At 49.1% G+C, this 25456-nt stretch overlaps 1 protein-coding gene across 1 annotated transcript in view; it reads left to right on the forward strand.

Moving 5' to 3' along the window:
• Positions 1 to 7421: 7421 nt before the first annotated feature.
• Positions 7422 to 25456, forward strand: part of LOC147736777 (uncharacterized) — a 45683-nt gene continuing 27648 nt past the window's right edge. The window contains exon 1 of the mRNA XM_086953488.1: positions 7422 to 8754. Within this exon, the coding sequence (XP_086809614.1) occupies positions 7434 to 8754 (1321 nt within the window). The 5' untranslated portion in view covers positions 7422 to 7433. The remainder of the gene's footprint in view (positions 8755 to 25456) is intronic.

Here is a 25456-nt window from a genome sequence, read left to right on the forward strand (position 1 = left end):
GACATTGTTGTATATCTTGACAACCAAGGGGGATCTGTTTTCAAATCATACCGGGCTAAGGAGGGGAGCAGGCGGACACACCTTCCCTCACCTGCTGCTGGGGCTCTGACGCTGCTCGTTCCCCCTGCCGCCGTTGTTTCCAGCTTCACGGCCGCAGCTGGGGGGAACTACAGCTCCCAGCAAGCCCTGGGACAACATCCTGCACCGCGCACGCATCCTGAGGACTAGCGCGCCCGGAGGCGCTTAAATTGAGGAAGCTCCCTCCGCGTCGCGGACGCGCGCAAAGGGCGGGCCCTCTGTGGCCCTCAGAGGCCGGAAGAGGCAGGGCAGGGACACTTCACTTGTTCCTTGCCTGCTTACCGCTGGAAAAAAAAGGTACACCTTTCAGACCTTTTAGACCCCGAACAGTTACTGCCTCGAACACTTTGGCTAACGCTCAAAGACTACCGCGGTTACCATGTAACACGTTGGTCTAGCGCAGGAGTTTGTTCTTACCACTTAAACAATCCACATTATGACTGGTAAAGAAGTTTTAAAAAATGTTTTCTCCCAGGGGGGGCCTCGGAAGGGGACTCTGGACAACTACCTAACTAGGGTAACATTGGAAATTGATTGTGAATTGGAGAGAGTTGAACAAAGTCCTTTAATAGAAGCTGCACATAGTTGCCAATCCCCTATGATGGTAGCAGACCCTACTGGATGAACTTAATCTGCTATGCCAATGTTGATGAGGGAAACAAACAATCAGGTGCCCCATCCGTACCTAAAGCAAGTCATCCGGGAACCCCTCTTTTTTCTCCAGCAAAAGTCAATACTCATTCGATAACGAACCCTCAGACTCCCTCTGTCAAAAGAAAGCGCAGAGGTGCCAAACAAAGGGGTAGACTAACAAAAAAACAAAAATTGTACTCTAGTTCCCCCCCCAGTCATTAGCAACACCCCGAAACTATCCAGGGCATGTTCAATTCCAAATTCCCCCTTATCTACCATATCATCTGTTCTACTGGCCCAGATCGAACTTCTTGTCAAATCCTTAATATCCCCACTGGTAAAGAGAATCAAGGTAATAGGGGATAAGGTCATTAGTATAGAAGAGACAATGAAGGAGAACACGAAACTCTTAAAAAGATTGGTAGGATCAAAGCAGGTAGAACCTCTAGTCACTACTGATGTTCCCAAAATTTTGGCACAAAGCACTACTGCCCCATCCCAGTTAGTTGCCCCAGTTAGTTGCCCCAAAACGCCAATAATATTAAATACTTGGTACACAACACCAAATTTGGTAGTTCCGCAGAGCACAGTCAATAGTGTAGGGCCTATAAATGCTCCCACGCCCATAGAGGGGACTTTTCCCAACCATGGCTATATGCAAAGAAAGTTTACCTATATTGACCTACCGCCGGAGGCCGCTCCATTTGTGTGCATTCTCTCAGGCGTGCCCAAACTAACTATTGGTAAGATTGAACGGCAAGCGGAATTGGCAAATAAGGTATCTTTCTGGCTAACCAAGAACAGGCCCCTTCCTCCAAACATCGAAGGAAAAATTTTAAACGTTAGAAGGGTGAAGTGGTTGGGACCTCTACCTAAAGATATAGTGGGTGACCTGATCATTGTAAACTTTAGGGATCCCCGCGTTGTCCCATATCTGCAAGGCTGGCAGCCACAAATAGAAGACGGCCCTATAGTTACTAGGGAACTGAGAGACTTCTATCCTAGAACCGTATACTTGCCCCCTGTACGTTTAAACGTAGAAAAGAACCACTGTAGAGGCAATAGAGGCCATATACCCACCAACTTTAACATACCCATCAGTAATCATTTTTTCTGAATGGCCTGTTAATAACGACTTGAAGCCTGGGGTTGGTCTTTACTTGAATACGTTTTACGAACTTTGGACTCCCGTACATTCTGAAGCCCATTTGTAACACCCATGAATTTATTGTCTACACTAGGAGAACTGCGGAGGAGACAGTATTAAGTGTGGAAAAGCCTCCATGAATAGATTGTTTTCACCAAGAGACATTGAGGGTTGCATCTTTTTTATAACGAATGAGGTTTTTATTTATTTTTCTTCCTTTTGTTGTATTAACTTTATTCTTTGATACAGTATTTCCCTTTTTATTATGTATTGTAATGAATGTATTTAAAATTTTGTACTGTGCTTTTATGGTTGCTTTGTTTCAACCGAATAAAGCTTATTGACTGACTGAGCTAGAGGTTGGGATGGTGGACTCACAAGTGACACATAACCAATCACTTTGTGTATCTGTCTACCATGAGGTGGTGTGCACTCCTGGAGAACCCTGCAGTGGCAACAACATCCCTGGTCGGCCCTACTGTTGAGGCTGAATTCAGACTAGGATTTTTCTAGCAGGAACTGGAGATGACTGCATCTTACTCAGTGCAACTAGAAACACAGTTCCCTCTCTGGACTGCGCATGTCTGCTATTCTCAATGAACACACCACACCACTTGCATCTGACTATTAAGTGTGATTCCGGCCAGTAATTCCTCCCATGAATAGCGCTATTTCCAGTTCCTCAGCCTGGAATGGCGACGAACAAGGAAGGACAGGAGCTACTGGCCTCCTTGTCTCATGCAGAGTCCCATAACCAGGTATGTTCCTGCACAGGAAGCATGCAATCCTGTGTGGAAACAGAGAAGAGTGCAGGGATACATCTTAAAACTATTTTTATTATTTGCCTATTTAAAGAGCTTTGCATTTGCAGTTTTGCCTTTATGTTCTGCAAGTTCAGTAAACCTGCCCCCTGCACACCCTGATGATGGTGTGAGGTCAGAACACCTGCACCCCCTGATGATGGTGTGAGGTCAGTACACCTGCACCCCCTGATGATGGTGTGAGTTCAGTACACCTGCATCCCCTGATGATGGTGTGAGGTCAGTACACCTTCACCCTGCACCTCCTGATGATGGTGTGAGGTCAGTACAACCCAGGCTACATTCACACTCCTTAGGTTGCAGATGTTTGTGAGAGGCTCACTTACCTCGGCTGAAAGTGAGGGTGCCTGCAGCCCGGGCTCACAGGAAGAGAGGGGACGAGGCTGGGCTCCACTGCTGGTGATGACCTTACCCCCGCTGACCCGGACACTGTTCTACCTGCAGGCCTGAGGAGCTCAGCAGGATCCGGTACTAGAGGAGACTCTGCCACCTCGGACCTGGAAGCAGACATTGTGAGAGGGAGGGGGCGGGGTAATGTTGTCCTGAGACGAATGCTCCCTTCGGCTTCCGCTGCTGGTGCTGACTCTGCCGCGATTGACCCGGAAGAAGGAATGTGTTGGTGTAATGTTACTTTCAGAAAACAAAGAGGCTTTAAACATCCTCCGCGCGGAGCTGCCTCCGGTCACCCGGAAGTGAATCTATTCAAGAGTTACAGATAGTGTTGCCATATTGGGTGACATTTTTTCCAATTGGGAGGGAAAAACCCATGCCTGGCTGGGGGACAAATTTTTGGGCTACTATTAAGCGTGTGTGTTTTTTGTGGCTTGGGCGTGCGCCGACCACGATGAGGACGTGGCGTGCGCCTATCACAGTGGCCAGACAGTCCGGTGACAAATGAGCTCGCTGACATCAGAGCAGCACAATGCTAATCATTGGCAGAGGACCCAAGACCACACCCACACTCGCGTGCATTGTGAAGTGCTGTACAGCCAAGACACACCTTGTCTAGTATCAATGTGAGTCCCCAGGGACACAGTTGAAAGTTCAGTTATGGTTCTGGCTCAATGCGTTAACCCCATCAGGGGTAACAAGTGCTATATGAATGCAAACCTTTCTTCCCACTCCAAATAACTGACTAATATCCACCACTCAGATTACTTTCACATTTCACCATATTAATTCACCACTAGTCCTTTATGGGCTTCCGAAGTAGCGCGCTTCAACACCCCATTGGGAGTAACAAGCGCTATCTAAACACAAACCTTTTTTCCTCCTCTATCCTTCCGAATCCAAATAACTGACTAACATATCCACCACTTAAAAAATGTACATGCATGTTTAACTATAGAGGGGACGTGATTCCAGAGGTGTAGGGGGGAGGTGAGTCCAGGGGTGTAGGGGGAAGTCAGTCTAGGGGGGGAGGTGAGTCCAGGGATGTAGAGAGGAGGTGAGTCCAGGGGTGTAGAGGGGAGGTGAGTCCAGAGGTGTAGAGGGGAGGTGAGTCCAGGGGTGTAGAGGGGAGGTGAGTCCAGGGGGAGAGGGGAGGTGAGTCCAGGGGTGTAGAGAGGAGGTGAGTCCAGGGGTGTAGTGAGGAGGTGAGTCCAGGGGTGTAAAGAGGAGGTGAGTCCAGGGGTGTAGATGGAAGGTGAGTCCAGGGGTGTAGAGAGGAGGTGAGTCCAGGGGTGTAGAGAGGAGGTGAGTCCAGGGGTGTAGAGAGGAGGTGAGTCCAGGGGTGTAGAGGGGAGGTGAGTCCAGGAGGGGAGGGGAGGTGAGTTCAGGGGTGAAGAGGGGAGGTGAGTCCAGGAGTGAAGAGGGGAGGTGAGTCCAGGGGTGTAGAGGGGAGGTGAGTCCAAGGGGGAGTGGGTGAGTCCAGGGGGGAGTGGGTGAGTCCAGGGGGGAGGGAGGAGGTGAGTCCAGGGATGTAGAGAGGAGGTGAGTCCTGGGGTGTAGAGGGGAGGTGAGTCCAGGGGGTAGAGAGGAGGTGAGTCCAGGGGTGTAGAGGGGAGGTGAGTCCAGGGGTGTAGAGGGGAGGTGAGTCCAGGGGTGTAGAGGGGAGGTGAGTCCAGGGGTGTAGAGGGGAGGTGAGTCCAGGGGTGTAGAGAGAAGGTGAGTCCTGGTGGAGGGGGGAGGTGAGTCCAGGCGTGTTGAGAAAAGGTGAGTCCAGGGGGTGGAGAGGGGAGGTGAGTCCAGGGTGTAGAGAGGAGGTGAGTCCAGGGAGGGAGGGGAGGTGATAAGCAGCTGTCTCCAAACGTTCATAGTGGCATAGCCTCGTCATTCTCAAGCCTTTTCATCTCTGGTGGAGGATTGTATGCAACATTTCTCTAACATGTTTACTTGTCTTCCCCTTCTTCGCGCATATATACTCCTCGATCCTGATGTTATTCCTTCAGGACCTCTTCTCTAAGGCCTCCTCCTTTACTGAAATATTATATTTATGTTCCCCAACTCCGTTATGTGGCGGGGTTATTGCTCTTTCTCAGAGAATCTGTTTGTTTGTTGCCTCCTACAATGACTTCATCTTGTCATCCAACTCATCCGTGTCCCTTTGTATGTCAGCTTCACAGAAACTTTCAATTTACAATTCACTCTCACACTGTGGCACCAACTGTGCAACACAACAAAATTAAAACCTTAATGGGGAGATTGATTCACATACCTTTCGCCGGTAGAGACCACTTCAGCACCTAGTATTATTTGACACAGGGAGCTCTCCACTTTATACCCTGAGACTTCTGCAACTTCCTTTTGAGGTGACTAGATCTGGTTAGCTGAACAACATCAATCCTGTAACAAAACATCTGAACCTCTCAGTTGGTCCAGTACCTCTGCCATTACTCCCCACTTATTTGTTAATGGTATGGTTCCTGCCCCTCTTAAAGACACCCCTGTGAATCCCTTGTTCTGGAAGCTAGAAGCAGATTCCTTGGTTTAAAAAAAGTTATTACCGATATCGTTACTTTCTTTTGCTCTTAGCTGGTGTAAAGGTTTGTAGCAAAACTACTTTCTCAAGGACACTAGGGCATGATTGAAGGCCATCACACAATACAGAGACAGTGCCTCTACCGATTATGGATGAGCTTAAATGGGAGCAGGAGCCAATGCTTTGTTCTCATTAGATCTCTCTGCTGTCGTCCCACAGTTGAGTACTCCATCTTGTTGAGGCTTTGGGCATCGGGTGCTAGGCGCTAAAGAGGTTCATTTCATTCTTTACAGGCTGAACATGTATCGCCAGATTGGGCAACTTTCCGTACAACACATTGCATGCAATTCCAGAGTGACTCGTGGGTCCTCAATCTCGCCCCATTTGTTCACTAGCTATGTAATCCCGCTTGCTGAAGCTTTACTTGAGAAAGGTGTTAGAGCATTTATGTGTTCTGACGACACCCAGATCTTGCTGTGTTTAGACAGTTAACTCTCCGCTCACCTCACATTCCACCAAACCCTGCCTGTCTATAGCAGAGGCTGGGTTGCAATAAACTAAAGTGAAACGCTGAGAAGACAAAAGTTCTGCTTATTAATTGTCATAATGATTAATGGCTTGATGCCTACTAGCCTTCGAAGATGGGCGCTCTTTCACTCTTTGCTCAAAATATGTAGAGCTTGAAAGTAAAGATCAACAGTGCTTTCTCGGTCTGGTAGGGTCTGTGAGTCGTGTCATTGTGCATGTATCATATTAAACGCCAGAAAGAGATTGCCCCTTATTTGACATTAGAAAGCAGGCACCTTGTAGCAGCAGCATAGGTTGGGTCCAGTTTGGACTAGTCGAACATCCTCTACTTACAGTTTCCTACACTCCACAAGAATGTTTATTTTGAGAGCCCAAAGCATGGCCAAGGGCTCCTTCTGGAATGTCTACATTCAGCCTCTGCAAAGCCCTAGATGCAAAGGCAATCATGACTTGCTTTCCGATCATGCCGCTGTTTCAGTTCCACTCCTAGGCCCTTGTCTCTGGCGTCCATAACAACGCAATGGGACAAAACTATTCAGACTGTGAGCATTCACAAGACTCTCCTTAACTTCTGCAAATTCTTCTCATATTCCCTACTCCACACGTAGTGTGCACCCTTCCTCAGCAGGGCTCACATGGCACAAGAAAATTAGGTACAAACTGAGAATAGAAAGTTTCTCACCAAAAACGTGAGTGCCTCTTCTTTCTTTATGGATCTAGGTATTTCCTGTGTCGCTTTAATTGATTCATCTTCGGGGCAGACCCCATCAGCAGAGATTACGTGGCCTAGGTAGCTTCTGACAAGCAAATTTGTATTTTTATCTGGGACCTTAAATCTATTATTCCTCAATGCTCAATTTCATAGAGAATATCTATTAAGGTAATACTTACCAAGTTTTAATAAAAAAAATAAAATAAAGAATTACAAAAACATAATAAGTCCGTTAAATTATAGGGTTAGGTTTGATGAGGTCATACTGATACATTTTGAAGCTTTACAGATCAGCTCTGGATAGGGAGTCCTCTCTGGAAGGGCAGAGCGGACCTGCATGAAATCTCACCATATCACGTGAGGGCAGCACTGAGCGGGGTTTAGATGTGTAGCAGGGTAACTCCTGATGTCCTCGAGCCTGACCTTGAGCAGGGTAGATTCTCTCCAGCTCTTGAGACAATTTAGTTATTTCGAGCCTTAGCTGTGGTGATATAGGAAGGAGTATTTTGACCTAATTGTCCTGAGATAATGTGTTGTCTTTTCTATTTTCTTCCCTTCACAGAGACCTGAGGACGTGAACATCAGAATTTCAGAATGGAGAAAAGGCGGGTTCCAAGACAAATAGGAGAAGTGCAGTGTTCACCTGAACCCGTAAGAGCCACACTCCCTTCTTCTCCTATCCATAATGTGCCTTCTTCAAGATCCCAAACTGATGCTCAGAGAGACTGTGAGATGGAACCACTATCGGGGAACCTGCCTAACATGATCCATTTATCCATGCTGGAGCAGTTAGAAGCCAAACTGGACAAATTGCAGAATACCCTAGAGGACGTGCCGTCAAGAGTCGCTGGGCTTATGGAGCAAATCTGGATAGCAAATGGTCTAGATCACCTTGTAAATGGGGGTTTGTCTTTGGAGATGGCCGGTCCCGTGGTAGTTAGAGATTGTCCTCTCAGCAGGTCCCCTCCGATCAATCTTTCACTCAGGGCCAAGGAGGTGAACCCATGCCTTCAATCGACATCTCCACCTGGTCGTGATCCACAGCCGAATCAGTGTCTTCAACCTCTGTCTCCTCATGGGCATGAACCAAAGCAGAGCCAGTGCCTCCAACCTCTGTCTTCGGCTGGCCCTGGACCACGGCAGGACGGTACTGTCTCCAGGGGCCCTCCTCCAGATATTCAAGTCATCCCAAGTGAGCCAAGCCTTCGTCTTCTTCCAGTGTTTGATGACGGGCAGGAACCACAGCTGGACCAGTGCATACAACGAGAACCAGAGGAACACGAACAAGAGGAGCACGTGAAGAAGGAACCATTGTATGCAGATAGTTGGGGCCCACAACAGAACGTCTGCCTGCAGCCACTGTTTCATGAGGGACATGAGCCACAGCGAAACCCCTGCAGACAACCAGTGCTCCCAGATGGGGAGGGACCAATTGAACACCTGAAGCAAGAGTTGTTGTGGTTTGATGGTGACGGTCAACGGCAAAACGTCTGCAGACACCCAGCATTTCAAGAAGACCAGAGTCTACAGCACATCACCTGCCTGCAACAGATGCTCTCTGATGCACATGAACCACATCAGAACTGCAGGACCGAACCAATGCACCTTGAGGCACCCAGTCCAGATCGCGGCTATAAGCTAGAACCACCGAGTCCTGAGGACTACGATCAGAACTACAAGCTAGAACCACCGAGTCCTGAAGACTACGATCAGAACTACAAGCAAGAACCACTGGGCCCTGAGAACCGAGATGAGAACTCTGACCTACAACCGACATGTGCTGATCTGCAGGGCCCATCTGGAGCCTCATCATTCCTGCCACAGAATGCTGCTGATACTGATGGAGCTATCGCTAGAGACCCACTGGAGAGAAGAAATACAGACGCAGATGGATTGCTGCTCAAAGCCATCCCAGGTATTTGGTTCGTACTGAATTAACATGCAGAATGGCGAGTAACTTGTACAGTTCTGAGGGAATGTAGCATAAAATATCTCCAAAGTGGATCTTTCCAGATTTTTAGTAAGATCTGAAGGGGGCCAAATCTGAGTTGTGTGGACTGGTATCTTTGGGGAGGGCCTTGAGTACACTAGAAGCGGTCATGTACCTGGTATCGCCTTTATTTTTGCAAAGGAGTTTCTCCTTCCCATTCAGTGATAGGCTAAGAAATGGAACTTTGCACATGAAAAATTACCTGAATTCTGGTCCGCGCATGAGAAGCCCCTTTCCGGACTCAGGACCTCTGAGGAATTAGTGGCAGAATCTGTGATTTCAATCGAAGCTCCGCGATACTCACCATCCCCTAAGTGTGAGATGTAAGTGAGGTGTTATTCACTGAGAGTAACATTGCCCTTTTTTGTTGCTAGTGCAGACTAAAGCACTTTAGAGATGGGGCTGGGTCTATGTGATGTGTGAGTGCACAGAATATAAGAGGATTTCTGGGTCAGTCAGGGTCTGACGCTTAGAAGGAGAGGAAGGCAGTGTGAAGAGGACAAGTGATCCCTAAGTCAGGTCTGTAGTGGTGGAATGGGGAGGGTAAGACCCGCGGCACCTCTGAGCCTTCGATAAGAAGTGGTCGTTTTTCTGACGTGTGTAGGTGCATGTACATAGAACTGGGGGGCCTGCAGGTCAGAGAGGGCGGGCTGTATTATATCATACTACATCGTGTAGAACAACGTACAAGTTCAAAGAGGTTTCAAGATTAAGTGGTCTGTAGGGTTAGGTGCACAGTACAAGGTGGTCTGAATATCAAGCCGAGTTAGTTGTATTACAGTATACAGGATTGGGTGATATATTATCTTATGTTTATTTTATCTAATATGGGCCCCATTATAAGGCCTAGGCTATGTCTGCCATTATGTCTCCTATTACATTACCCTCACTTTTTCCTCCCTCTAAGTCGGCAATATCAGCATTTAAAGAAACTCTTCTGGAGGGTGGGCGAAGTAAATGGTGATTGCTCTGAGATATGTGGAATTACTTAGGGGAACTTGGCATCTGATTCCCTCAGTAATTCCAGAGTACTATGATTGCATAAGATTATTGGCTCTGTGATCATGTCTGTGCGAACAATAGCTTTACAGCATCATATGTATCTTTTGAAGCCCAATTAATCTTTCTTCCTTCATTATATAGCTATTGTGTCTCAGCCCCTCTTTAGACATTTCAGTGCACATTACTAGGACCAAATCATGCAAATTTCCGCCTCTCTGCACAAAATGGTCCCATGCAGTGTGTTGCGATAAGCTGAAAGCATAGCCCTTGAAGCATCTTCCACTTTGATACCGGCCATGAAAAAACCCTGATTGACCAATCTGTTCATCCTCTCTGCTTGGCCATTACTCTGTGGGTGATGACGACTAACACATTTATCTTGAATCAAGTTCCATCCAAATACTGCTTCATCTCCCTCAAGACAAATTGTACACCATTATCCGAAACCAATTCACACAGAAAACCCTCACTTCCATGTATAAATCATACTCCACAAGCACAATGTCAAATTTCTGATGCACAGGAAGCATCTGAAACAGACCTAAAAAATCATTACTTTCATTGCCCCACAGGAAAACCCACTTCTGTTGTAAGCAGAACTCTGTATATCATCCTTTTATCATTTTGCAAACAACTGGTAACTCTCTCCAATGGGTTTTTCCACATCCCTGTCCATGGCAGGCTACCAATATTGCATTGTCAGTCGTTTGTTGCCAGATATCACACCTAAATGTCCTTCATGGCTCCCCCCTGACAGAATGAACTTGGCCATCGGTCTGCAGTTCACACAACAAATCGTTTTTCATTGGGCCATTCTTTCCTCATGAAATGAATCACTTTCAGTAAAATAGAATCTTCATCCAATGTCTCTCTATAATTTTGCCCCCACACACAGTCTTTACCCGGCCAACAAATACTTGCAGCAATACATTCCACAAACTCACAGTCATTCTTTTTGTTCTTATGTTCCACATCTTCCTACCCCCAGGGCAGTTGGGGCAAGCAATAAGTATTTTTGTTCCTCTCTCCTGCAGTGTGTTCGACCTCAAAATTATGTTTCAAAAGTTTTGAACGTAACCTCACCAAGCTGGCAGTAGCCTGCTGGTGTTCACATTATTACCATTCAAAAGAGGTTGATTATCGGTTCATATTCTGAACTTGTTCCCACACAAGGATGACTTAAACTTTTCAGTTGCCCACGCGCAGTCCGACATCCCACACTCAATGGTCGAGTGTTTACGTTCATGTGGTCGCAGTGTGTGTGATGCCATTGCACATTCCTCATTTCCTTTGCCTTGAGTCACTACAGCGCCATTGCCAATGCTACCAGTATCATCAGTGATAGAGCACTCATTGCCTGGTAGATATGGACTCAGAAGTGCTGCATTGAGCAGTTTTCCCCTAATCTCTGCAAATGCAACCTCCTGTCCCCAACCCCAGATAAAGAAAACCTTCTTATTGAAAAGGCTGTGAAGTGGTTCAGCAATCACCGCAACATTTTCAGTACATGTTGAATAAAATTCATACATTCCTGTGAGGAGGACCCCGAGAGTAGGGTCCTGAACCCCTGTTACCCGTCATGGAAACCGGAGATTCCACCGAAAACCAGAGGGCGGCAAGAATTAACCTGTTGCACCAGACCTCATCTTGCAGGAAGAAGGAGGTGGCTTTACGGAGAAGGACCAATCAGGAAGGCCGACAAGAAAAGAAAATGGTGGAGACGGAAGACGCGGAGAGACCAAATAAGGAGGTGGCTTTACGGAGAAGGACCAATCATGAAGGCCGACAAGAAAAGAAAAGGCTTAGATGGAAGACGCGGAGAGACCCAATGAGGAGGTGGCTTTACGGAGAAGGAGGTGGCTTTACAGAGAAGGACCAATCTGGAAGGCCGACAAGAAAAGAAAAGGCAGAGACTGAAGACACGGAGAGACCCGATGAGGAGGAGGCCGGAGTGTGCATCGAGTTGTAGCAGCAGGATGCCTGAGGAGAAAAGAGGGAAGAGACGTTGAGAAAACGGGACGACGACGGCAATGATAACCCGGACGAAGGAGAGGAGTGGAGCGAGAATTGGTGGATCCCCCACCTCCCCCAGGAGGTGCGAAAACGTAGGACAGTGAGCGAACCGGGAGAAGTGAGGGCACCAAGCTAGAAGGGGAGGGCATATTGAGGTACAGGGAGGAGTCCAGGGGTGGTTGTACTGCACCAAGCTAGAAAGGGAGAGCATATTGAGGTACAGGGAGGAAGTCTAGGGGTGGTTGTACTGCACCAAAGTAAGCCACATATTGTCTTTTCTTTCATGAGGATATTTCCTTGGTGTCTGCCTTTATTTTTCTTTCACCGTTTACCGATGTCTTGGGCTATTACTCGTCTCTGGTGATTCTCTTCCTATAACTCCTGAGTAACTCGGCTTGAATTACCTACACGGGGGGCCATTAAGCCCAGGGCCGTATTAAATAGGCGTTAACCCCCACTTCATGCACAACGTGGTGTGGTGACGGGCACTTTCCCATCTCCTGACCTAGTAATTTTCTGAGAACCTGAGTCTCGTTGTCCTTTTTTTGTTCTTTTACTTTCAAGCCATCTGTGGGACGGACAGTCAAAGGGGATATCAGGAATCACCAGGATACAGGAACACACACCAGAAGAGACTCTCCGATCACCCGCCGGGACAGCAGCTCAAGAAGAACTCATGATTTTCTCTACAAACTACAAATAAACCAGAACAATTGATAAACTCCTAAAGCCTCATAGCTTCTATTTCCGCCCATCCCTCCCACAATTCCCTTAAACTCAAGTTGTTGGTCACAGTGTTTTGGAACAGGTATTTTAGTGACTGTCAACAGGCCAGACCATAGTGAAATCTCTTTAAATGAAACCACATGCCCAAATTATTCATCCAATCATACACTTATCTTTTTTTTTTTTAAATCTCAAACCTCTTTTCAGGAAGGCTCTCAAGATATTCTAAGTGTACGCATATGGTTATCTAAATCTTTGCCGAAAATCAAAGCATTGTTTTGGAAAACCAAAACTTCAGGGAGACCATTCACCTCCTCTGCCATCCTTCTTTGGAACATGGCTGCTGGAGGGGCCAGACCAAATGGCATTGTGTAATACTGATTTATTCCATCAGGAACTACAAATGTCATCATCTGTCTTCATATCCAATTTTGAGAAGATGTTTGCTCTAGCAAGTGTTGTCATTTCATCTATTATCAATCAATCAATCATTTTTAAAGCGCACTACATACCCGCGTGGGGTCTGCTGGGGGTGGGAGGGGGACGGGGGGGCGCTACTAATCGAACAGCCAGGTCTTGAGTATCCTCCTGAAGGTCAGCAGGTCTTGGGTCTGTCGTAGGCTCAGTGGGATGGTGTTTCATGTCTTGGCGGCGAGGTCGGAGAAGGATCTCCCACCGGTGGTTGTTCTTCAGATGCGCGGGACGGTGGCGAGTGAGAGGTCGTTGGAGGTAAGCTGGCAGTGGGGGATGTAGAAGGAGAGCCGTCTGTTGAGGTAGGCTTGGCCAGTCTTGTGGAGTGCCTTGTGTGCGTGGTTGAGAAGCTTGAAGGATATCCTCTTGTTGACAGGGAGCCAGTGCAGGTTTCTCAGGTGGGGGGTGATGTGGCCGTGGTGTGTTACGTCGAGGATTAGTCGTGCCGAGGCGTTTTGGATGCGTTGTAGTAGTTTGATGAGCTTGGTGGGGCCTCCCGCGTAAAGGGCGTTTCGGTAGTTGAGTCTGCTGCTGACGAGGGCCTGGATGACTATCTTTCTTGTATCTGTCGGGATCCATCTGTAGATCTTGCGGAGCATGCGGAGGGTGTTGAGGCAGGAGGAGAAGATGGCGTTGACTTGCTTGGTCATTGAGAGCGTTCAGTCGAGGATGATTCCCAGGTTGCGTGCGTGGTCGGTGGGTGTCGGGGCTGCCCCCTGTGCCGTTGGCCACCAGGAGTCGTCCCAGGCTGAAGGATTGGAGCTGAGGATGAGGACCTCCGTCTTGTCTGAGTTCAACTTCAGACGGCTGGTCTTCATCCAGTCGGCGATGGCCTTCATTCCTTTGTGGAGGTTTGCTTTGGTGGTGATGGAGTCCTTGATGAGGGAGAGGATCAGCTGAGTGTCATCGGCGTAGGATATTATGTTGAGGTCGTGCTGTCAGGCTACGTGTGCGAGCGGGGCCATGTAAATGTTGAACAGTGTCGGGCTGAGGGAGGATCCCTGTGGTATGCCACAGATGATCTCGGAGGCTTTGGAATGGAATGGGGGGAGGCGGACGCTCTGGGTTCTGCTGGAGAGGAAGGAGGTGGTCCAATCCAGAGCCTTGTCTAGGATCCCTGCGGCGTGGAGGCGTGCCCCTAGTGTTTTGTGGCAGATGGTGTTGAATAGGATCACTCCCTTGCCTTCCGCGGGAGTACGTAGCCTCACTTGGTTTTTAATTCCTTGCACTCCCACCTTGCAGCGCTTGATCGCGGCCACGCCCACTTCCTGGCCACGCCCCCTTGGGACGCTTTTTTAGGAGCTGATTAAGAGCTCACCCTCAACAGGATCACTCCCTTGCCTTCCGCGGGAGCTCGTAGCCTCATTTTTGTTTTTAACTCCCTCCACTCTCACTTTGCAGCGCTTGATCGCGCTTTTTAATCCACATTTTGCTTACCTGCCTCAGGGACCTTGCCCTCGTCCCTCCCTCCCGCGCAGCCGAGCTTGACGCTGCCGCGGCATCACTTCCTATCGCCTGCCGCCTTCAGCGGACGCTCCCCTGGCCACGCCCACTTTTGGCCACGCCCCCCTGGGACGCTTTTTAGGAGCTGATTACAAGCTCGCCTTTAATAGGATCACTCCCTTGCCTTCCGCGGGAGTACGTAGCCTCACTTGGTTTTTAATTCCTTGCACTCCCACCTTGCAGCGCTTGATCGCGGCCACGCCCACTTCCTGGCCACGCCCCCTTGGGACGCTTTTTTAGGAGCTGATTAAGAGCTCACCCTCAACAGGATCACTCCCTTGCCTTCCGCGGGAGCTCGTAGCCTCATTTTTGTTTTTAACTCCCTCCACTCTCACTTTGCAGCGCTTGATCGCGCTTTTTAATCCACATTTTGCTTACCTGCCTCAGGGACCTTGCCCTCGTCCCTCCCTCCCGCGCAGCCGAGCTTGACGCTGCCGCGGCATCACTTCCTATCGCCTGCCGCCTTCAGCGGACGCTCCCCCGGCCACGCCCACTTTTGGCCACGCCCCCCTGGGACGCTTTTTAGGAGCTGATTACAAGCTCGCCTTTAATAGGATCACTCCCTTGCCTTCTGCGGGAGTACGTAGCCTCACTTGGTTTTTAATTCCTTGCACTCCCACCTTGCAGCGCTTGATCGCGGCCACGCCCACTTCCTGGCCACGCCCCCTTGGGACGCTTTTTTAGGAGCTGATTAAGAGCTCACCCTCAACAGGATCACTCCCTTGCCTTCCGCGGGAGCTCGTAGCCTCATTTTTGTTTTTAACTCCCTCCACTCTCACTTTGCAGCGCTTGATCGCGCTTTTTAATCCACATTTTGCTTACCTGCCTCAGGGACCTTGCCCTCGTCCCTCCCTCCCGCGCAGCCGAGCTTGACGCTGCCGCGGCATCACTTCCTATCGCCTGCCGCCTTCAGCGGACGCTCCCCGGCCACGCCCACTTTTGGCCACGCCCCCCTGGGACGCTTTTTAGGAGCTGATTACAAGCTCGCCTTTAATAGGATCACTCCCTTGCCTTCCGCGGGAGTACGTAGCCTCACTTGGTTTTTAATTCCTTGCACTCCCACCTTGCAGCGCTTGATCGCGGCCACGCCCACTTCCTGGCCACGCCCCCTTGGGACGCTTTTTTAGGAGCTGATTAAGAGCTCACCCTCAACAGGATCACTCCCTTGCCTTCCGCGGGAGCTCGTAGCCTCATTTTTGTTTTTAACTCCCTCCACTCTCACTTTGCAGCGCTTGATCGCGCTTTTTAATCCACATTTTGCTTACCTGCCTCAGGGACCTTGCCCTCGTCCCTCCCTCCCGCGCAGCCGAGCTTGACGCTGCCGCGGCATCACTTCCTATCGCCTGCCGCCTTCAGCGGACGCTCCCCCGGCCACGCCCACTTTTGGCCACGCCCCCTAAACTTCACTATTAATCATGTGCCTCCACCGTTCGCGCAGCGGACGGGCGCAGCGGGCGCGCCGTTTGCGCGCCGAAGGCGCGCCTAAGGCAAGCCCGTCTGCGCCCGTCCGCGACGGGCCGGGACCAGGGGCCACAGACTCTGCCCCTCCTCTGATGTATTCTTCTGTCCAACTTTCCTCCTTTTCCGCTTCTACCCCTCTCTCTCCTTCCACAGTCAAACATTTATCTTTGCACGGTATTCATGTCCCCTCCCCCACTAGCCCAGTTTTGCCCATTTCCCCTCCCTTAATCTCTTCCTCACCTCCCCTTGTTCGCGCTTCCCCTGGTTTCCCCGCTGCCTCTGCTTTTCTTCTCAACACTCGCTCTGCTATAAAAAATCAAACCGCTCTCTTTAACCTTTTGGTCACTGACTCCCCGGACTTCCTTTTTCTTACTGAGACCTGGCTCTCCTCGGATTCCCTCCCTGACCTTCTGGCTATTCTCCCTAGCACCTATTATGCTCTCCGCGCTGACCGCCCTGATGGCAAAACTGGTGGTGGAGTGGCTATGATAGTCCGCCGCTCCTTGCAATTCCAGCTCCTCCCGCATCCTAGCATCCCTGGTGTCGACTTCCTGGTGGCCCGCTCGCTTAAGCTTCCTGTTCCCCTCACGGTGATCCTTCTGTATCGCCCCCCGCTAAACATGCCATCATTTGTGTCTACCCTGCAGGACCTCCTGGCCACTTTGGCTGTAAATAACTCCTCGCTACTCCTACTCGGGGACTTCAATTTTTGGCCGGGTGACCCGAGGGAGGACTCCTCTTCTAAAGACTTCTCTGCCACCCTTCGTTGTCTTAATTTCCTCCCTCATGTCTCGGCCCCCACTCACACCCATGGCCATACCCTGGACCAGATCTGGTCCTTGCGTTGCAATCCCTCGCTTAATTCGATCTCCCCCTGCGTTTGGTCTGATCATTTTTTGATCTCCTTTTCTATCGACCTAGGCCAATCCGAGAAAGCCCCCTTGCCCAAAAACATCTGGGCCCGGAGTTGGAACAAGATTGATCTTAACGATCTCTCTTCCTCTCTGTCCTCATCGGCTCCCACCCTGACCGACCTCTCTGTGGAGAATCAGGCGGATGCTATTAACATCTGGCTTTCCTCGGCCTGCGATCGGGCTGCTCCACTCAAAAAGATCCGATCTGCTCGCCCCCACGACGCTCACAAGTGGTTTTCCAGCGACCTCAGATCCCTGAAATTAGACCTCAGGCGTTCTGAGCGTCGCTGGCGCCGCAACTATTGCCCCACCCTCCGCCTCACTTACAAGGCCCTCTTAAATACTTATAAACTGGCCATCTTAGCGGCCAAATCCAAATACTTTTCGGAGCGTGTAGCTCTCGCGGCTAACAAATCACGCGAGATATTTTCACTGGTGCGCAGTCTCGCCACCTCCGACCGTGCTAGTCTGTCCCCCGCTCCTTCTCAGTCCCTCTGTCATTCTCTGAATGATTATTTTATCAATAAAATAATCACTATCAAGGCTAACATTCCGACTGTATCTCAACTCAACTTACCGGATCATGTCCTCTCTTTATCCTCTGTTCTGGATCATTTTACACCCATTTCACCTGAGCTCTTCCGTGACCTTCTTGTAAAGGTCAAGTCCGGCTCTCCGGCGGATTGTGCACCTGCACGGATCCTCAGAACCCTATACACCTGCTGCCCCACCCCTCCTTTAACCCTTCTTAACTCTTCCTTGGCTCTGGGTTCTGTCCCCCTCTTCTTCAAAACTGCCATTGTGCTTCCTATCCTGAAGAAAGCTGGCCTGGACCCCTCCCTCCCATCGAACTTTAGGCCGATCTCCCTTCTTCCCTACCTTGGGAAGATTCTTGAGAGCTACGTAACATCTTGTCTCTCCAATTTCATCGAGGAAAATAACATCCTGGCCTCTCACCAGGCTGGCTTCCGACCAGGCCACTCTACCGAGAGTGTGGTCCTTGCGGTCCTGGATGAACTGAAGGGGAAGGCCGACAGCAATCTCCCCCAGGCCCTAGTCCTGCTGGATCTGTCCGCTGCGTTTGATACGGTCGACCATGCCATTCTTCTCGACCGTGTCAGCGCAGCGGGCATTCAGGGCACTGCCCTCTCCTGGATCGCGTCCTTTCTTCAGGGCAGATCACAGGCAGTTCACCTCTCTGATTTTGCTGCACCCCCCCTCCCGGTCACTTGTGGGGTTCCCCAAGGTTCCTCCCTTTCCCCTCTTCTTTTTAATCTTTACATCCGCCCCCTTATTTCTTCTCTTCTCGGTCTGGGGGTCTCTGTGTATAACTACGCAGATGACCTCCAGCTCGTCTTTGATCTATCTTCTCCTACTCACTCTCTCCCCAAGTTCAGCTCTACTCTTGTCTTTATCTCCCAATGGATGAGCTTCAATCATTTGAAGCTCAACCCTGACAAGACAGAGCTTGTTCTCACTGGTGGCCCCTCTAATCCCTGGTCCTCTGCTCATTGGCCCCTTTCCTTCGGTCCTCCCCCCTCCCCAGTCCCCACTGTCCGGACCTTGGGTATTAAGATCAGCAATGATCTTTCTATGCATGCGCACATCAGTTCCGTCGTTTCCTCCTGCTTTCTTTCCCTCCGTCTTATTCGAAAAATTTCCCGGTTTTTTTCTGTTGATGCCCTCAAAGCCATCATTTCTGCCCTCATCACATCCCGCCTGGATTATGGTAATGGCCTGTACGTAGGCATCCCGGCCTACGAAATCCGCCGGCTCCAGGCCATCCAGAACCAGGCTGCCCGTCTTGTTTTCCGTCTTCCTAAGTTTTCCCACATCACTCCCGCCCTTAAATCCCTCCACTGGCTCCCCGTTCACTTTAGATCCCAGTTCAAACTTGCCTGCTTGGCTTTTCGGGCGCATGCCCGCTCCGCTCCTCTCTTCATTAATTCTTTAATCTCTTCTCATGCCCCTTGTCGCTCTCTTCGTTCGTCTTCCCTTTCTCTTCTTCACGTCCCCCGCTTCCGCAAATCCCGCACCGGCGGCACCCGCTTCTCGGTGCGGGCTCCCCAGATTTGGAACACTCTCCCCCTCTCCATTCGCTTCATTCCCATCTTTTCACACTTTCGCAAAGCTCTAAAAACTTTCTTCTTTCTTCAGGCTTTTCCCGACTAACTTCCCCCGGACCCCTTGGCTGACTTGGATGTGTTCCTTAGCGCCAGGAAGCCGCTTGGCCGCAGTGCGCTCTAGAAATACTTCTTTCATTTCATTTCATTTCAAGGTGGCAGAGAGGTCTAGGAGGATGAGTGATGTGGTCTCGCCACTGTCCAGCAGGGTCCTGAAGGACTGGGTTATTTAGTACCCAGCGGTGCCAGGGCACAACACCTGAAACCTTCGTGGGTAACCTGTCCCGGCGTACAAGTGACAGAGACACGGGACACTTCCTTCGGCGTCAAAGATTCAAGGTTTATTTACTGCAGGGAACACAGAAGTCACGACAAGCACAGCACGTGCAACTTGGGGAGACTGCTTCAAATTGGTTCTGTGGATCGCTCCTTTTATACATGGTTTTCCCATAGAGTTACATTGAACACAAAAGTTTATGACCCGGTTCCCACAATTATCCCCCAGAGGGGCCGCTTTGGTTACTTTGATACACACAAGGCCCGGAACATAAGTGCGGAAACATTTGGCGGTTCCCGACTGTAAAAACCCATCTTCCCAACATTAGTGCATTCCAATCAGTAATAAACAGATCGAAAATAGGAACAAGAACAGGTGTAGAGGAAGACGGAGACAGTGGGGAAATCGGAAAGGGTGTAAAAGGGGAGGTATCGAGAAACACGAAATACAGGCATCAAAGGGACGTGCCTAATGAGATGCACGGCTGAGACAATAAGCCGGTACGGCAAGATGAGCCTCAAGCGGCGCCATCTGCTTTACAGTAGCATCCCCCTCATCATAAAGACACTTACAAAGAACATGTGTCTTCCGCAAATATCTTGGGAGTCCCAGGGTCGCGAAGCGGACATCGTCCGTTCGCTGGCTACTTGAGGGCAAGAGACAAAATGGATGCCATATCTAAGATGGAACCCATGGGTACAGATAGAAATACCCACGTAACAGACGAACGGTTTAGGTTAGCACAGCGAAACTGCGCACACTTACTAAACTCGTCATTTGCGGTTCGTAGATACCAGACTCGACCATATTCGTACGAGTCGAAAACACCACTTACAATTGTCACGGAACCTCAGACGCTCCTTTTGCCCTCATGTAGGCAAGCACTAGTCGAAATCATACTCAATGTTCATCAGACCATCTAGATGTTGCTGTAGCATAGCTCTGTCCAACCGAGTTCCCTTGGTAACAGGCGGCTGTCTCATACACGTTGTAGCACAGAGGCCACATAAGGCAGGACCGCACTGCACACAAAGGCAACACGTGAACAGGAACGCCACAACGACTCCGATAATCATCAGAATCTTCCAACCCCAAGTCGACATCAGGCCCCAAAACCACCCAAGTAGCGTCCAATCCCCTACATCCACGTGTATGGATTCAGAGATTTTATGCAACTTAGAGATGGCTTGATAGACAGTCGGAGCATTATCTGGAATGAAAATGCAGCAGCTCGAATGGATCACCTTACATACCCCACCTCGATCTGCTAAGATGACATCTAAAACCATACGGTTTTGTAACGTCATTAGCCTATCCGCCTGAAGTTCTGTGGTGATATTACCAAGGGCACTGGCAGTAATGTTAGCTGTCGATTCTACCACTCGAGTCAACTGTCTCAGGTTCCTACTATTAACCATAGGTCCCCAAAACGGGAGGAAACCCTTGAAAAAGTCTCCCGCCTCTTGACCAGCAGTATCCTCTTCGCTAATTACGCCTCTCACAACTCTAGTCTTATGATAATCGGCATCTACAGTGAACGTCGGAGGCAACAAATTTGCAATGAAACATGAGCCCATGAAGTCAGCGGGCAACCATGTGTATGCACGATCATGGCAGATAAAGTATGTACCCTTGGCCGCCAGGAACACAGGGGACGAGACCATCGGCAGAATGTAATTTTCAGTACAAGCACTCTCTCCAAGTCGGGCTTTCGATCTTCGGCCATGACCCATTAGACAAAAATTACCAATGTGGGGTACGACCCATATCGGAGGTGAGCTTTTAAGCTGCTTTTCACTAGTGAACACACTATACTCGCCTCTACTCAGGACCCTGTAAGCTTGCACCTCTTCTTCGGGAATAAGCGAGGGATCATAGATATCGCTGTCTAAGTCCTCGATTGCTATCGACAAAGGTTTATGATACGAGGTAGGACCAGAGTAGGGAGAACGTGGTTCTCGAATGGGGTGGAAACCTAGTGCACTTCGAAACATTGTTTGAAATGCTCGAGCAGACCCTTGGGAGCTATACGGTAACACCAGGTACGGAATTCCCTTATCCGTAGTATGTGGCATCAACCCACACACCCAACAATTAGTAGTGTTAACCACTAACTGATGCTGATGAAGGAGCTGAATAAAGGAATTATTGCGGAATTCTGCACGTCTAGCCTGCTCGTGTTCGGGTAATACATGAAAGGAATGGGGAGAAGCAACAGTAGTAAGTTTAGGATCAGGTGTAGGAGTAGGTAAAACAGGAGATAGATAACCAGAGATCATATAATACACCCCACCCGCCAAGAATGCAGAAACAGTCAAGAATAACACAAACACTTGAAATATAAAACATTTCGTACAACTAAGTTGCTGCAGCTTGAATCTTTGTATCTGAGCTTCTTCCAAGTCCATCAACTTTGAAAATGCCATTACCTACGACCGTCCGCAACGTTTCTTGACGCACTTCGTTCTGTGTAGCAGTAGTCAATCCCTAGGAGTTCCCAGGAACCGACGGTCTTTAACCTAGCGTCAAGACCTACTATCCAGAAGGAAGTACGCGCGCGGCCCTACGGTCTTTATTTCACAAATATATATATATTGAAAAACAATGTCTCTCGGCTGTGGAAGCAAAAAGGTATAAGGAATGAAGCTCAATGTATATACACACAGGAATAATCACAATAATATGAAAGTTCAAACTGATCACGGAAAACGGAATAATGTAGTTGTCAATGCAGCAAAACAGGATCTTTTATTAGTCTTTAGTGCTAGATCGCAAAAAGTATCGGGTTTTCCCAGGACGTGTCTGCTCGCCAAACAAAGGATCCGTTGAAAAGACAGCGTCCTGTTGATCAGCTGAGTGTTCTGGTCTTGAGTCGTTTGATGACAATTGTTCGACAGTGTCTTTCTGCTGCACTGAGGTTTCTCCGACAGGTTGTGCGTCGCTAAAAGGTACAAAGGCCGGCAATCCTTCGGTTTCAGTTGATGCAATACCTCTCCTCACCCATGGGTCTGCCGGCAAAGGGATAGGGACTTTTTTGGTGTGGGTGGCGTGCACCCAGTTTTTCCGTCCCTCAAGACGAACAGCAGTCCTCGTGGCAAGGAGAACGTGGTAGGGTCCAGTAAACCTCGGGTCCAAGTTGTTCTTGCGCGAAAAGTTCCGCGTCACCACCCAATCTCCGGGCTGGAGCTGGTGGCCTGGACCCTCCGTCTGTGTCGGCAGTGCGTCGTGAACCTGTTGGTGAATTAACCTCAGTTTAGCAGTCAAGTCATGAAGATAATCGATCAGCATTGGATACTCAAGATCACAGAAAATACCTGGCCTAGGAACCCCCCAGACATTCGCAGGACGACCGAACACTATTTCATAGGGACTAAGCCCTACTCGGGAGTGTACAGTCGCCCTAGTTGATAGTAACGCTAAGGGTAAAGCGTCAGGCCACGAAAGACCAGTCGTAGCCTGAATCTTTGCTAGTTTCAGTTTAAGGGTGCCATTATACCCTTCAACCAAACCAGCTGACTGGGGATGATTGGCACTATGGAATTTCTGATTAATTCCAAGGCCCTTACACACACTCTTCATCACACTTCCCACAAACTCACTTCCGTTATCTGACCACACGACTCTAGGCATTCCATACCGAGGAAAATATTCCTTCAGTAGGACTTTCGCAGTAGACAAGGCAGTATTGTCTTTGAGAGGATAGGCCTCGATCCATCGGGAGAATGCGCAAACCACAACTAAAACGTACTTCAGGTTATTGCATCGCTCCATATGGATGAAGTCCAATTGAATCACCTCAAAGGGACATGAAGGGGGAGCAAAACTACCAGGAGGAGTTGGGGTTCCTTTGCCAGGATTGTACATTATACACACCATACAATTCTTAACCAAGCGTTCAGCACATTTCGTGATACCGTCATTCTTCCACACAGGGGACAGCAACTTACAAATACCTTTCGCGCTAATATGTGCTAACCCATGTGCCATTGTCACAACGGCCAGTACATACGCATCGGGCAACAACCATCTTTTCTGATCCGACAAATCAATCCAACAACCATTCGCATCCAACTTTCCCGTACTCTCTTTCCACTTCGTCTTCTCAGTCTCGGTGGCCTTTTTCTGAATTTCTTTCACACTCTTAATAGTGTCTTCACACATGCTCGACTCTGTAGGCCACCTAACCGAACTCGTCACATACATTCGAGTGCTAAGGTTCCGGGCAGTCTCCTTAGCAATCTCATCCGCAAACGCATTACCACGACCAACATCATCCGTCACCTTACGATGCGCACTACATTTAACAATCGCTACCTGCTTAGGCAACGTAAGTGCATCCAAAAGATCATTCACAAGCTGGCCATGCTGAATCTTCGTACCGTGCGACGTCAAGAAACCTCTCTCTCTCCACAATCGTCCGAAGCTATGTGCGACGCCAAATGCATATTGGCTGTCGGTAAACACATTCACACGTTTCCCTTTCGCTAACACACACGCTCTAGTGAGAGCGATCAGCTCTGCAGCTTGGGCAGAATTCTGATTCAACCTTGCAGTCTCAACAACAGTATTCAACGTTACAACAGCATAAGCAGTAGTCACATCGCCATTCGGCAACTTAAAGCATGACCCATCCACATACAGTGTTCCATCCGGGTCTTCCAATGGGGTGTTTTTAAGGCCCACTCGACCTTTTGTTTCCTCTTCCGTCCTCAAGTAACAATCATGTTCTGTTATTTCATCTGACTCTGAGCTAATTGGTAACAAAGTTGCCGGGTTCAGGACATTACAACGTTTTATTTGAATGTGGCTTGCCAACAACGTCAACTCGTACCCAGACAACCTCGCACTCGTCAAGTGCTGAGTTTTTGTACGATTCAAAAGAGTGTCGACTGCATGTGGAACCATCACCGTAAGCATATTATCCATGACCAATCCTGCTGATTGTCGGATGGAGACCGCAGCTGCCGCTGTTGCTCTCAAACAACTCGGCAATGCTCTAGCTACTGGGTCCAAGGTCGAGGAAAAATATGCACATGGACGTTGCTTACCACCAAAAGGTTGCGTTAAAACACTTAAAGCACAACCTTCTCTTTCATGAACATATAATGTGAACGGCTTACTGTAATCAGGGGTACCTAACACAGGAGCCGAACACAATGAATCACGCAATTCAGAAAAACTTTTCTGACATTCTTCCGTCCATGGTAAAGGAGTTGAAACATCCTTGCACGTAAAAGCCACTAATGGTTTCGCTAGCAATGAAAAGTTAGGAATCCATTGCCTGCAGTACGACGTGATACCTAGAAAGGCACGCACATCTCTTTGGGTTTTTGGCACAGCCATTCGGGCAATCGCTGCAATTCTCTCTGGGGTCAATCGCCTTCCCTCCTTTGACAATAAGTGACCTAAATAGGTAACTTCTTGACAACAATATTGGAGTTTAGAAGGAGACACCTTGTGATTTAACACGCAGAGATGTTGCAGCAATGACACCGTAGCAATCTTGCAAATGTCCTGAGTATCAGCAGCCACCAATAAGTCATCGACGTTTCGGATCAAGGCCGCACCAGCCGGCAACGTAAACGCATCCAGTTGACCTTTCAAGGCTTGACTGTAAATCGATGGACTTTCACAGTAGCCCTGAGGAGCGCGTTTGAACCGGAAGCTGCGTCCACCGAGAGAGAAACCGAAAAGGTCTCTGCTCTCTTCGGCAATCGGGATGCTGAAGAACGCATTCTTCAAGTCGATCACCGAAAACCACGATGCAGAAGCTGGGATCAGAGTCAGTAGCGCTGTGATGTCAGGCACAACGGGGAACTGAGGAATCACAATTTTATTTACTTCCGTAAATCGATAACAAAACGATAAACAGGTGGCTTCGAAGGATCAGTACGTTTTAGAATGGGCAGTACAGGGCTGTTGCACACGTTTCCCCGAGTCTCTTCAATAACGTCTTTCTCAATCAGATCATAAATGATCGCTAACAGTGCTCGTTCACCATCAAGAGAGATTCGATACTGGGGAATACGTGGCAATCGTACATTATATTTCAACTGAACAACATAAGGGGAGATGTCAAGCAGGCCCACATCATTGGGACCTGTTGCCCACAAAGACGCAGGAAGAGAACTCAATTC

This window comes from Lissotriton vulgaris, chromosome 1_2, assembly GCF_964263255.1.
Source record: "Lissotriton vulgaris chromosome 1_2, aLisVul1.2, whole genome shotgun sequence".
Taxonomy (NCBI): Eukaryota; Metazoa; Chordata; class Amphibia; order Caudata; family Salamandridae; genus Lissotriton; species Lissotriton vulgaris.